This window comes from Panulirus ornatus, chromosome 14 (genome assembly GCF_036320965.1).
Source record: "Panulirus ornatus isolate Po-2019 chromosome 14, ASM3632096v1, whole genome shotgun sequence".
In the NCBI taxonomy this organism is placed as follows: Eukaryota; Metazoa; Arthropoda; class Malacostraca; order Decapoda; family Palinuridae; genus Panulirus; species Panulirus ornatus.
The window spans coordinates 55,988,708-56,003,707 of NC_092237.1; the positions used below are offsets into that span (position 1 = coordinate 55,988,708).

The 15,000-nt window shown below is 41.8% G+C and overlaps 1 protein-coding gene across 6 annotated transcripts in view; it reads left to right on the forward strand.

Moving 5' to 3' along the window:
* The window catches only part of LOC139753456 (EGFR adapter protein-like), an 846,501-nt gene that overhangs the window by 330,756 nt on the left and 500,745 nt on the right, over window positions 1–15,000 (forward strand). For all 6 annotated transcript variants that reach the window (XM_071669991.1, XM_071669989.1, XM_071669992.1 and 3 more), the window contains one exon: window positions 2,468–2,548. In XM_071669991.1, the coding sequence (XP_071526092.1) occupies window positions 2,468–2,548 (81 nt within the window). The remainder of the gene's footprint in view (window positions 1–2,467; window positions 2,549–15,000) is intronic.

The window sequence follows — 15,000 nt, forward strand, 5'->3', positions numbered from 1 at the left end:
GAGGAAGACAGGCCCTAAAGAGGAAGACAGGCCCTAAAGAGGAAGACAGGCCCTAAAGGGAAGGACATGGCGAAAAGAGAGCCATCATCCAATGTGACTGTGAAGACACCGGAGCTGTCGATATGTGTAGGACGAAGGAGTGAGACGATCATCGAAAGCCAGTGGGTCTGCCAGCTTCGACGTAGTGTATAGTCGTAGATGAACAGGCGTCGTCGTTCTCCTCGTCTGTAGGTGATCTCCCCTTCAAGACGTCCTCCGTTGTTAAGCATAAGATGAAAATACATTAGAGGCGAAGGTCTCAAAAGGATTATGAATAAATCCTCTTTGATCCGAATGTGGTTTTTGAAAGTCCAGTGAGCTTGCGGGAGAAGGTGGATGGAATTTAGCAAGCCAAAAAGAGTCGTGTTTGTATGGAGTGAAGGCAAGAATATCCCCCCGTGGCTTGGATGTAGATGTTGAATGCTCTTCCAAGAGGGAATACGGTTTGTCTAGCGAAGTAACAAGGCTCTCGAGACGACAGAAAGGTGTAACGTGGCGAAAAGTTGAGATATTAAGATGCAAAATGGTTTTGCCGTTGAGACTCGAATACCATTTACCACCATGTCTTTGGTCGGGCTAATACGTGTTTGGGCGATGGTGTGAATGTCTTGACATATGTCTTCGAAAGATTTGATTTTCCTATGATTCGCAGTTGAAGGCAAGGTTAATGGAACATGATTTACATGCAGTTAGGTAGACTTTGATAATCATTTGTTTATAATATTTTTTTTTCTTATAGTGGCCTGCTTGGTATAGACAAAAAAAAAAAATAATGCCCTGTTCATTGACATCGTTGGAAAAAAACATACTGTTATCAACAGATAAAACGGAAGTTCTATTCTGCTGTAGTGTACAGTGAATAGATGAATATTCGATTATGAGATGTAAGTTAAGATAAGGTAAGGTGAGGTAAAGTAGGGGCTGCTTAACGCAGATGGGCAAGTATTGTTAGACAAAGCTTTTATCAAACAGACATATATATCCATTCCTTTATTTTTTTCTGTGTATTTCTTTCCGTCTATATGTCTGCTTATTTGTCTTTTGTTTTAATGACGACTTCTGTTTGACATATCTAAGGCTTTTGACAGGGCGTGGCATGTGGGTCTCATCTCTGAAGCTCCCCTCTTTTGGCTTCCCTTCCTCATTTTGTTTCTTCATATCTAGCTTCCTCTCTGGCCTTTCTATCTCTGTGGTTGTTGATGGAACAGCTTTTCCTTAAGTTTCTGTCCTGTCCCCTACACTTTTTTCCTTTCAACGATATCCTCTCATCCACATAATACAATGCGCTTATACACTGACAACTCAACACTGAATTCAACCACATCCTTCAATTCTGCTCCCTCTTCTCTCCCTCTCTCTCTCTCTCTCTCTCTCTCTCTCTCTCTCTCTCTCTCTCTCTCTCTCTCTCTCTCTCTCTCTCTCTCTCTCTCGATCCGTATCGCGTCTTGACACAGCTTCCTCAATAAACTCAGACTCGGACAGGATATCTCAGTGGGGTAGACAAAATCTTGTTAAGTTTAATGCCTCCAAGACCCAGTTTCTACCCATCTCTTTATTGAAAACTCCTCGCAACTCTCGTCTTCCCTTTGACGGTTCTGTAATTCCACCACTGACTCATTGAACATACTTGGCATTACTGTGACATCCGCTCTCTCTTGGAAACCCCACATTACAGGAATAGCTTAGTCTGCCTCAAAGAAATTGGGTGTTCTGTTTAAATGTCGAAACTTCTCTTCTGAACAGTTGCTCCGTTTATGCAAGGGATTGATTCGTCCTTGTATGGAGTACTGCTCTCACATTTGGGGTGGTTCTAGCTCTGCATCCTTACCTGACAGAGTTGAGTCCGAAAGCGGTCCGCGTTATAAACTGTCCCAGGCTAACTTCCAAACTTGACCCCCTTGCCCTACGCCGCAATGTTGGTTCACTTTCCCTGTTCTGTACGTATTACTTTGGTTTTGCTCCAGAGAGCTGGCTGCTTGTGTGCCCCCACCACCAGCTAGACCACGCAGTACTCGGCAAGCTGCTGTGTCACATGGTTATTGTGTGGCCATCAGCAACTCAAGGGTGTGGGCCGTTTTGATACCTGCTTCTTTCCTTACACGTCGAAACTTTGGAACTCTCTACCTTCTCATGTCTTACCCAGCATCTGTGACCTGGCACATTTCAAAACACCGGTTTTTCACTTTCTCAAAAATTCGTAAAAACTCTCCCCTTGTCTTCTCTTCTTCAGTTTCATAATTCTCTTTATATTTCAGTTAAAGACTCGGCCTTGGTGTGGACTTTTTCGTCTGTCCGTGACTGAACCCTTCAACATTAAAAAAAAAAAAAAGGAAATGCAGGAGAGTTAAAGAGATATCTTAAGACTAGCTTAGACGTGGGTTGGGGTGTGTCATGTCACATCCTCATGTACCTTCTCGTCTCTTTCCAGTACACGGGGTCGTTCACCGTGGTGGGACCCGACCAGGCGACCAGGGCCGAGTATGTCAGGACTCAGCTCAAACAAATGAGGGTAAGTACGACGACCAGATCCTTGAGGAAGACCTTCACGTAAGTACGACCTTTGTAGAAGAATGTATTCCTTAGTCGTAAGTGTGACTCCAGCCGTTGGTTCGGGCTGTCATTACACTCGGGTCGTACCCCCTCTGCTGAAGTGGTTTAGTACATCCACTGAAACAAGTACGACCCCTTGGTCGCAGTATCCTATACGCCTGCATTTTCATGTACGACCCTATGCTCACGTGAATGACACCGAGAGTAGCAAGTACGACTAAACCAGCGTTCATTACGACCCCCCCCCCGATACACCACACGCTAAAGAGATTGCAGAGGTAACTTTCTGAAATCGGTGTGTTGTATGGCAATGTGTTCTGACGACCTGGACGACCTCCAGTTTTCACTCTTCACGACGTGCGACGGAATGAGGACAAACGATTCGAATCCTTTATCCTTTTAGTCGTATGGCCATGGATCTTGTTTGTAGCCCAGTGAGTGGAATTTGACACCTATTAAAAGATTCTTAACGTTCAAAGTTTCTTAACGTTCCCAATATTTTTGGTTCTCAATATTTGCCTTACGGTTGTGATATACGTGTTCGATAATCATGGGGGAAAAAAATCCACGACTGATATTTAGGGTCGAAATACTTTCACATTTAGAATTTTTGAGAATTTGTGATAAAAAAAAATGGGTAAAGGAATCAGTCGTTTAATATTTTGATAATTTCGGCACGAAAAATTTTCTAGGTGAAACCTGAAAATTTGATCGTCATAAAAATTGATTCTTAACTCAGTGTTTGGCAAAAAAAAAAAAGAAAAACTCGATAAAAATCAAAAAATTCAAGCATACTAAAACTGCGAGAAGTATTTCTTCACGCAATTTTTTTTTTTTTTTTGATAATTTTTGGATGATGATTTTTATATTCAACCCGTCATTGAACTGCGAGAGGTATTATTTCTTCACTCCAATTTTTTTTTTCTTGTTTGATAATTTTTGGATAAAAAAAAGATATTTATATTCAAATCGTCATTGAACTGCGAAAACTTTTTTTTCCCCCACCTTCCAATAACGCGAACGACAGTGATTGGCTCCCATCACCGAGTAATTACGTTATGAGTTAATTACGGTACTTGGGGGGGAGGGGAAAGGCACAGCTGTTTATAGTTATGTAATTAGCATCAGCTTCTGCCGCCGGCGACTCGCTTTAAGATCTCAGGCGATCTAATTAAGTACTTGATTAACTGGAAAGAGTTGAGGAGAGAAAAAAAAAAGAGAAAGAAAAAAGAAAAAGAGTTTGGACTACGATCGTGTTAGACAGGTTGGTGTTGAAGGAGGGAGATGTGTGTAAGAAGATGTATGGTTATATAGGTAGATAGGTTGATATACAGACCAGGAGATGGTAGATAGGTAGATAACCCAGGAGGTAAATGTGTAGGTATATATATATGTAGATAGATTGGTATACAGACTAGGAGATAGATCGGTATATGGGTAGGTAACCCAGGAGGGAAAATCGATAGATATGTAGATATTTAGTAAGTAAATGGGTAAGTGACTCGGGAGGGTAAATCGATAGACATAAAGGGATTTAGTAGGCAAATGGGTAGGTAACCCAGGAGGTAAAATTGATAGATAGGTAATTATTTAGTTTAAACAGGTGCTTGAGTAGGTAAGCTTGTAGGTAGGGAAATAGATAAGTGGGTAGATGCGTCAATGGGTATTGAAATAGATGAATAGATAATGAATGAGTACACTTGTAGGCATGGGAGTAAGGCAAAGATAGGTAGGTATATGTGAGAGCAAATCTGGAAGGTACATATAGGCAAATGGGTACTTGCCTTAGGTAAATCGGTGGTTGGGTCAACTGATAGGCGGGTAGGTAGGCTTAACTACCTGGTAGGTAGGGAGGTAGTTAGGTGGGTACGAATAAACTAGAAAAATGGAAATTTAACAAGCAAACAACGGCCTGTTTATTTTGCATCATGGCACGTGTAAACTTGTCTGTTTGTGTAGCTGTTTGTTTATCATTATTCGTCTGCCAGATATGGATAGGTCGATTGATAGATAGATAGATAAATAGATAGATGGATATATATAGATAGATAGATAACGGGACGTGGGAGAGAAGGATGTAAGTAGATACAAAATGGGTAAAGTAGAGAGGAGGTGGCAGGGGAGAGAGGAGAACATGGGAGAGGGAGAGGGGGAGGAAGAAGAAGCCTAAGAATGAAGAGGGAGAGAAAGAGTGGAGGGAAGGAGGGAGGAAGAAATGCTCCCTCCCTCCCAGTAACTGTAGTGCAGCGTCTCCATAGACGCATGTCATGACTTTGACGACGCCAGCGCTCCCGAGACCTGCCCTTGAATTTACCACCCCCACCCGAGTACACCAGAAGATGTGGTTCTCGCGTCTCCTCCCCGTCCTCCTGAGGAGGAGATAAAAAGCCTGGGGGAGGAGAGAGATAAGAGCATAAAAGATAAGAGAGATAACGATGCATGTCAAGGGGAAAAGAACTGTGGAGGAGAAAGTGTATGTCCGTGACGAGTCGACTTTCCAAAGAGGTCGAATGTCCTTGGCAACGCTCTCGAGGGACCGATCCTCACACACGCTTGTGGTAATGAATTAAAACACTGGAGGCAAGAGTGTGATACACACACACACACACACACACACACACACACACACACACACACACACACACACACACACACACTGCAGGCCTTAAGGTGGGAAATGCCATGCATGGAGACTGTCATAAGCTACATTCTGTTAGCCGGTTATGGACTCTGTAAGTGCGTTCAAGCCGGAGACGCACCACGCGATACACTGAGGAGTGTACCATACTACTGTACCGTACCCAGGCGAGGTACGAGTAAAGGTATGAGCAAAGGAGAGACTGTTTGCATGCCCATAACAAGCGGTGCTCTCATTAGCCGCCCCTCGTAATTTAGCGACAAATCACCGCTCAGGACGTGCCCAACGCCGCACTTGATTGGCTGAAACAATCAGCCCGGCTGTGTGCGTCACCTGGTGGGTAAGGGAGTGGTATGAGGTGGGTAAGGGGGAGGGTTTGCGGTTGGAGAGGAGGAGTTTTGGGGTTGGTTAGGGGAGGAGGAGGAGGGGAGAAGAAGAAGAAGGTGTTGACATCCTGATTGAATGGGGGAGTTTTTCCATCTTCTGCAGTGATATGAAGGACCAATTTGGTCGTTGAGATAATCCCCTCGTTCATGCTTGGGAGATGGTTAGGCTTCGCGAGTCGCATGTCGTGGAATATCACCGTTTTCTATTTTTTTTTTCGAGTTGGATTCAAGAAAAATGGAGATTAGGAGGGATAACTCGCTTCCTTCCCTCCCTCCCTCCTGTCAAGCCTATTGGAGTCAAGAGCCTCTCGGGCTTAAGCATAAACTCTCCTGCTTGTCCATCTTTCTTCGACATCCCAGCTCGTCTTGAGGTGGGGGTTGCTGTCGTCTCTGACTCACGGGTATTATTCCGGCCGCTGCTCTTTAGAAGCATTCCTCAAGTGTCGCAGCCACTACCGCGTGTACCTCGCCGCGGAACTGGATAGGTAACTGCTTCCCATAGTTTTTGTGAGGAGGCCAAGCATATGAGGGTAGACCGTTATGTTACCTCATTCATATATATATATATATATATATATATATATATATATATATATATATATATATATATATATATATATAAAGGATGGAGGGATTGATGATAAAATGAAAAAATCGCCTGTAAATGTGGATCCATCCCGTCATTTAGGCAATTTATATGGTGATTGGAACGCACATTTTCGATGGGTCTGTAATAAAAATTCCTCTTATGTTATCATTTTATCCCGGCCCAGCTCACCCATGCAAAACCACATCGATCTTTATTGGTATGACTGAATGTACATGTTATCCATAAATGTACTGCGTTTCGTGCATATATATATATATATATATATATATATATATATATATATATATATATATATATATATATATATATATGTGTGTGTGTGTGTGTGTGTGTGTGTGTATACATACATATATATACATATATATATATATATATATATATATATATATATATATATATATATATATATATATATATATATATATATGTAATTTTTCATTCATTTACATATTTGCCATTAAATATTCAAAGGTGTTCTTCCTCCATGTGTTTGCTGATGTATCCCTCCCTCACATGTGTAGGTAAATACGAGCCATGTGTGTACGGAACAGATTAAAAATTTCTATCTCAAAAAAGATAAAAAAGTACTCGTATTTATTATCGTATACATGGCCAGGGATATGCATAACAGGTCACTGTATGGACCCACTCTTGTCATGTATGAGCACAACTTATACGTATACTAATGTGGTTTTCTGTGTACGATTTTAAACACACACACACACACACACACACACACACACACACACACAACACACGTTGTTTGCGCTGTGGTAATGGAGTGAAGGGAAGGCATTCAGTCCTCCGGCTCAACAAGGAAATTATTTTTGCCTTTAATTTCGGGAAGTCCATCCACCCATTGTCCCATTCATAGGAAACCAAGATGAGAAATTTAAAGGCAAACTTCCCCCTCACGCTTTGAAACTGTGGTGTGTGTGTGGGGGGTGGGTGGTCTACGACAGCTTCTACTCTCACTGCGACCGATGAGGGAAGAGGTAAAGAAAATAACTGGAATGTTTCGTCTTTTCCTGAGCATGGAAGCGAATACTTGAGTCTAATTTCAATAGTTTTTTTTTTTTTTTTGGTTGTAGAGAATCGTATTTCAGTTATTTTTTTATGTTTCTGGTTGTAGATGTACAATGGTTGTGTGGATAAGTGGTCTGGTTGTAGATATACAGTGGATGTGTGGAGAAGTGGTTTGGTTGTAGATAGATAGATAGATAGATAGATAGATAGATAGAGAGAGAGAGAGAGAGAGAGAGAGAGAGAGAGAGAGAGAGAGAGAGAGAGAGAGATCCCAATTAAGATCTCATTCCTGCTTTCCCCTGATTTCTACGTTATTGGTCATATGTATATATTTTTCTCTCTCTCTCTCTCTCTCTCTCTCTCTCTCTCTCTCTCTCTCTCTCTCTCTCTCTCTCTCTCTCTCTCCCCCACCCTCATGGTTCCTCAGCCATGTCATGAACTAATAAGATGAATGACTGGCCGATTACTCTCAGAAAGAGGGTTAATTACAAGACCTAATTAATGGAAACCTAATTGCCTCGAAGCCCCCTTAGAGGTTTCTAAGTATTTGAGGGGTTGGGTTCGTTCTGTCAATTAATGGACTTATTTTCAATATCCGGCGAGGTCGGCTTAGGCAGTGATATTCCCTTTGAAGATCCATCAGGATTTCCGAACCAGACTTGCCAGTATTCGGATATTCATCTCGTAAGTGGGGGTAATTAATGACTTTTGTTGTTGTGGAGACTCGCGAAATGATTGTTACGTTACACTCAAGTCGTCGTATGTTACACACACACACACACACACACACACACACACACACACACATCTGTATATGTCGGAAAAATCCTGTATCATTATGTTTGAAAAATACGACCCATCATTTGGCACTAGTACGTAATTGAAGTGGGATTCCAACCCCAGAACTCAGGCACCGATTATGAAAACAAAATAAGAGAGTTTGATATATAATTCTTATAAGATCGAAACCTTAAATTCGTGGAAACCTACGATGAAACCGTGTAAAGCATCAGCCAATGGCTCTTAGAAACCTTTGGTGAAACCTTGTAAGACATCAGCTAATGGCTCTTAGAAACCTCTGGTGTAACCATGTGAGACATCTTATTGATATACTATAGAAACCTGTGACCAAACCAGTTTTATGAATGGTTTCATCATCTCGATATATTTTAGAAACCAATGATCGAAACCTTCAAAAAAAAAAAGAAATGTAAATTTCTAGAAAACGTAAAGAAAATCCCAGAAGTTTTTTTTTTATATAGTTCGAATTGTAAAAGATTGTTATCATTCCCGTCTCGCTGGAATTTCTAAGCTAGACAGCTGACGTGATGGGTTTCTTCAGTCTCGATACAACAGATGTCGCTCTAATAACGGCTCAGTTGTGAACCCCCTCATTATATTCCGCGTATATTCATCCTTCCTTTATTTTTTTTTCAATCGGGTTACTTTTAGTGAACTTCCTTCATCCGTTTTCTTCTCGTAAACTTTCCTTTATCTCGTTTTCTCCTCAAAAGTATCTTTTTCTTTTTTTTTTTCCCTTAAAAATCACGTCTTGTGTGTGATTGGCTCACGTCTGGTGTTTGGTAGCGGTGATTAGACAGTCAGATTTTTATTTCCCGCTGGTTTGATATAGATGGAAGAGGCCAGTGGAGCTAGAGGGGGGGGGGGGGGGTGTAACGTGTTAATTCAGCCTTCGTCATTGTGGGGATGGAGGATATATATATATATATATATATATATATATATATATATATATATATATATATATATATAGAGAGAGAGAGAGAGAGAGAGAGAGAGAGAGAGAGAGAGGAAATAGCTGTAGAGGTGAAGAAAGGATGGAATAGAAGGGATGGTAGGTAGAAGGAAGAAGGAGACGACACCAAGGAAGAGGGATGAGGGAGGAGGAAGATTGATATGAGGGAGGGAGAGTGATGGGAGGGGAAAGTCAGAATGAAGAAGGGTGAGGAAAAAAGAACAGATGAAGAAGAGGAAGAAACAAAGAAAACGGTGGAGGAAGAAGAGAAATGGGAGGAAGAAAGATGGATAAAAAGAGACGGAGGATTATATTGGACAGATGAGACATGAGGGGTTTTGACGGTATGGGAGGAATGGTAGGAATTTCAATCAAGGTGGAACAGTACCCGAAAATGGGTTCAGGTGGAGTGTCATTGAGCCTGCTGGAGGTGGGACAGGAGCCTCGTGGGGAGGTGCTAGTCGATGGGATAGTAATGGAACGGTGAACTGAGGGACAGCTCCTGGTACCGTGATGGAATGGGTGTGGGAAAGACACCTCCTGCTCGGGTTTCTTGTATGGGCTGAAGTTTTCACATTATCTTTCCTTACGTTTACCTTACGATGGTTTCGGAGGTCTTCCACCCCACCACAGCTGGGGTCTGGGACCTTACCTCACCTTACGTATACCTTACGATGCTCTCAGAGGTCTTCATTTATATATATATATATATATATATATATATATATATATATATATATATATATATATATATATATATATATATATGGAGCTGGTTATGATACAGGATGGTGGAAGACACGGTGGATGGAGTGGGTTGTGATGCAGGAAGACACGGTAGATGGAGTGGGTTGTGATGCAGGATGGTGGAAGACACGGTGGATGGAGTGGGTTGTGATGCAGGAAGACACGGTAGATGCAGTGGGTTGTGATGCAGGAAGACACGGTGGATGGAGTGGGTTGTGATGCAGGAAGACACGGTGGATGGAGTGGGTTGTGATGCAGGAAGACACGGTAGATGGAGTGGGTTGTGATGCAGGAAGACACGGTAGATGGAGTGGGTTGTGATGCAGGAAGACACGGTAGATGCAGTGGGTTGTGATGCAGGAAGACACGGTAGATTGTGCAAGTCGTCACACACAGTTGAACTGTCGCCCCGCGTCAAATGGACTCCGCGACTGGATCTCAAGGGTACTCGTGGAGAGCTACACCACACTGGAACCATCCCGTAGGGGGGGAAAAAAAGAGTAAGAGAAAGAAAGAAGAAAAGAAATCACCTCCTCCCCATTAGACTTGAGCATTCTTCAAAATGGACTGTGATTGGCTATTCATCCGTCCAATCAACTCGGCCCCCCCCTCTCCCTCTCTCTCTCAGCGAGCGGGGGCTCTGAAATAGAATAAAAATCCGAGTTAATTAGAAGCTTCCTCTTTAATTAAGGAGTCTGAGATGTCATCGCCGGGGACCAGGTATGTCCCAGACAAAACCACCCACCCACCGACCCGTCCCTCCTGCTGGTGCTGCCAGCGTTGGCTTTCTCGCAGTAAAAATGGCCAGATGTCTTGACGGTCTTGGGCCACCCACGTCTTCGCAGTGAGGAAACCGCTGGGAGAGGGACTGGGAGGGGTCGTGGAAAAAAAAAAGAAAAGAAATCCCCACTGAAAATAAATAAAAATTTACCCCCCTCCCTCACCTTTCCCTTCTCTGAATTCCACCGGGATAAGCGCAGTTCCATGTGTAGTTCATGAACCATTCCAGAACAATATATTAACTAAATTAAGGTTTTAAACATTCGACACGCCTCTCCCTCCTCCTCCTCCTCCTCCTCCTCCTCCTCCTCTCCCCTCCTCTCCCAACACTACCACCCTTCCACACACCCCCTTCCCTCCCAGCGTTGTACCAATAGCCATTTACATCGTGTGATCATTTAGAACCCTATTTTACGTAAAGTAATTATGGTGTAAATGTCGATTGCCCCGGAACATTTACTCTGAGCCAGGGGCTGGCTCTCTGTTTACACTGTAAAACAGACGAATTTCGCTTTTCCTATTTTTTTGTGATAATTCCGTCATGTCGGTAATCGTTACGTGCGTCGTAGTTCACATTTGCAGTTGTACGTCGTTCATTTTGCGATTTTTTTCCCCGATAGTTACTGAATCAATGGAGTATTTTTCTTTTTTTTTTTTTTTATATAGATATTTAATTAGAATCTTGACGCTTAAAGGAAGATATACCATATTTTCTTTTCCCTCTTGTGTACAGTGATGTGAAAAATATCGTACTAGTGTAGAAAGGGGTCAGAGCCGAGGAGAAATTTTATGTCTGTATACATATGGGTGAGAGAGAGAGAGAGAGAGAGAGGAGAGAGAGGGAGAGAGAGAGAGAGAGAGAGAGAGAGAGGGAGAGAGAGAGAGAGAGAGAGAGAGAGAGAGAGAGAGAGAGAGAGAGAGAACCTGTGTTGTAGGGGGGGCCTTAGGAAAAGGGAAGGGAAGGGTTATAGACGGGCGCTGCCAGGATGGGGGGTTGACGGCAGAAGCTTGTAAGGGCCTGTACCCGGTCCTTGTGGGCGTCATCTGTTCTGTGCCACAGCGTCAACACCGCCAGTCTTCCTCTCCTTTTTCTTCGGTTTCTACAGCTTTACCTGTCTCCCCCTCTCTTATTATTTCATGCCTCTGTCTCCCTCCTCTTCCCCCACAGGTGTTGCAGAGGCAAACTTTAAAGCCTTTTCTTTAAACGCTTTTATTATCATTTACAATATATATATATATATATATATATATATATATATATATATATATATATATATGTATATATATATATATATATATATATATATATATATATATATATATATATATATATATATATATATATATATATATTCATTTATTTGTTTATTTATTAACTGCCATATACAGTAATTCAGACACTCTTTGTTCATCAGCAAAGAGCAATTATTTGCATAACAGTGACACAAACATCAATATTCAAGTTATTATTATTTCCAGTAATCCAGCGCGGATGTGTGTGTGTGTGTGTGTGTGTGTGTGTGTGTGTGTGTGCGCGCGCTTGAAACCGTGCTTTTTCACTCTTTTCATCTTTACATTTGTGTATTTATATATTTGCATGATCAAATTTGCGTCGTATATGTGTACATTTTTACCTATGGGTGTATGTTATATATATATATATATATATATATATATATATATATATATATATATATATATATATATATATATATATATATATATTTATATGTAGATATACATGCGTGTATTATCCCCCTGTTCCGTTCCGTTCCGTTCCGTGGCTCCTTCAGAGAAAGAGAGAGAGAGAGAGAGAGAGAGAGAGAGAGAGAGAGAGAGAGAGAGAGAGAGAGAGAGGAAGTCTGTGTCTCTCCCTTTCGCCCTGGCTGAGGTATACTGCACGGAAGGTCTTGGTCTCACGGTCGGATTAGGATAAGTAGATGGGTTGTGGGAGGCGTCCTGATGTCTTCGTCCAGCGGCAAAGTTGTGGGTTGAAAGGTGGGACTCGTGACCAAGCGGGTGTTCCAGGCGAGCAACAGCGTCGTTCTGAGAGGTTCCCTACGGGCGGCTGGAATGAGCGGCGGTGGTGGTTTTACTCACTGGCTTCCAGGCTGAAGGCCATGGAACGGTCAGCGAGGGAGGGAGGGAGTAGCGAGGGAGGGAGGGAAGTAGTAGCTTGGTGGCTGGAACGATCAAGGAGGAGTGGCGGGCTTACCAGGGGCCTTTTATGAGCGTCTGGAAGGGTCAGTCAGATCCATGGTGGTGGGCTGGCCCCATGGTGATGACTGGGGCGTGGGTGACTGACTGGCTGACTTCCATGCCGCTGGCTGGAAGGCTTGGTGATGGCTGACTGTCAGCTGTCCAGCCGGGTGGGAGTGTGAACGGGTGTGTGAGAGAGAGAGAGAGAGAGAGAGAGAGAGAGAGAGAGAGAGCGGGGGAAAAAAGGAATGGAATTAAGGAAATTGTGAAAAACGAGGGACTGGAAATTTGATTAACGAAGTTATACTTGATTTTTGAATGGGATGACCAGTGTGCAGATTTAATTTCAGGTCTGTAGTGATTTGTTGATTTCATTTCTATATGCATCGAACATACAAATTGATATTTGCAATTTATGTATCCTCGAAGATACAGCTATGAGAACATACAGAGAGCAACAGTGTCTCTGAGAATTTTCTCTTCCAGTATCCTTGATAGTTATCTGTTCTTACTATATTCATGCTGTGCAGGTTATTATTTTCATTTTCGTATTATGTAGTCTGAGCAATTTTTCTCATTTTTTTCAGTCCCTGTAATATATATATTTTTTAAAATGATTACTTAAAATGATTACTAGATATGAAGTCCTTATTGTGTTATTATTATTATTATTATTATTGTTATTATTATTATTATTATTATTATTATTATTATTATTATTATTATTATTATTATCATTACTACTATTATTAGATTATTATTATTATCATTACTATTATCATCATTATTATTATTATTATTATTATTATTATTATTATTATTATTATTTTTACTTTTGGTATGTGGTGAGAATACGAGTGATCACAGAGGGGAGAATATTATTTAAGGGTGAGGGATGAGTAAGGCTTTGCTCCCCTGGATATATACGTGTGTGGGGGGAGTTGTAGTGGGGGAGTTGGAAGGCCTGGGAGCTCGTGGGAACCCACAAGTGTTTCTGGGCCCCCGAGGGTGCCTGACCAGCTGTGGGAGAAGAGAATGGGAAGGGGAGAGATGGGAGAGAAGTAAGGAAAGGGGGTGATAGGGTGGTAAGGGAAGTGAAGGCAGTTTTGAGGAGGGATGAAGCAGGTAGGGGAAGGAGGGGGAGGCAGTTAAGGGATGGGGAGGTAGGGAGGAAAAACGAAGATAGAAGAGTTTAGAGACAGGGTAGAACGAAGGCTTTAAGTAAAAGTGGATAGCATATGTAGGAGCTGGAGGTGTTAGAAAAAGGAGTCTGGAGGGTGGAGGGAGCTGGTGGTGGATGAAAGGTCCGTGAGAGAGAGAGAGAGAGAGAGAGAGAGAGAGAGAGAGAGAGAGAGAGAGAGAGAGAGAGAGAGAGAATGATGTGCGTACTTGTAAAGAAAAAAAAGGAAAAAAAAGATTGGAAACCTCAATATTTTTTTTCCACGTCAGTTTGGAATACCAGGAAACATATGCATGGGAGGGAAAAAGAGATGAATAACAAAGTCCTGTGCACCACAGGGTTGTGTGTGGGGGGGAAACATTACTGTCGTTTGAGCGGGTTTAATAGCGATGATGGAAGGTGGGTTGCTCTGGGTCAGGAAATGGTTGCACGCTTCCACTATGGACATTTTTGAAAATACCTTTATAAAAGAAATGATATTTTAAGGACTTATGGCCAGTCTATATGGATAGGTTCATGTAATATATATATATATATATATATATATATATATATATATATATATATATATATATATATATATATATATATATATATACATGTGTGTGTGTGTGTGTGTGTGTGTGTGTGTTGAAAAACCACATGGAAAAATGGAAACACGCGATCCTGCGCGCTTTCGTGTATTAACACATCTTCAGAGGACAGTTACAAAGTGAGAGGACCAGAGACGAATTCTGGAATTGTCCTCTGAAGATGTGTCAATACACGAAAGCGCTCTAGATCTCATACTTCCTTTTCCATATATATATTTTTTCAGCACTTATAGAATCACGTATCTGTTATGATTTTGTGCAAGTGTGTATGTAAAAATATATAGTTTCCTAATCTTTTGAAGTTTGTGAAATTTGATGCCGCTCCATATTTACTGGGTTTGCTCAGGTTAGCTTAGGTTTATCAAGGTCTTCACCTGACTGGTGTAGAAATCGTATCTTTTCCTCACCTTTGACCCTGATGGTCGTGATGTCCTTAGCTTTTCCAGTCATGATATCATTAGTCTTCCTTTAGCTTTCCCTCCACTCGGGCTGGTTA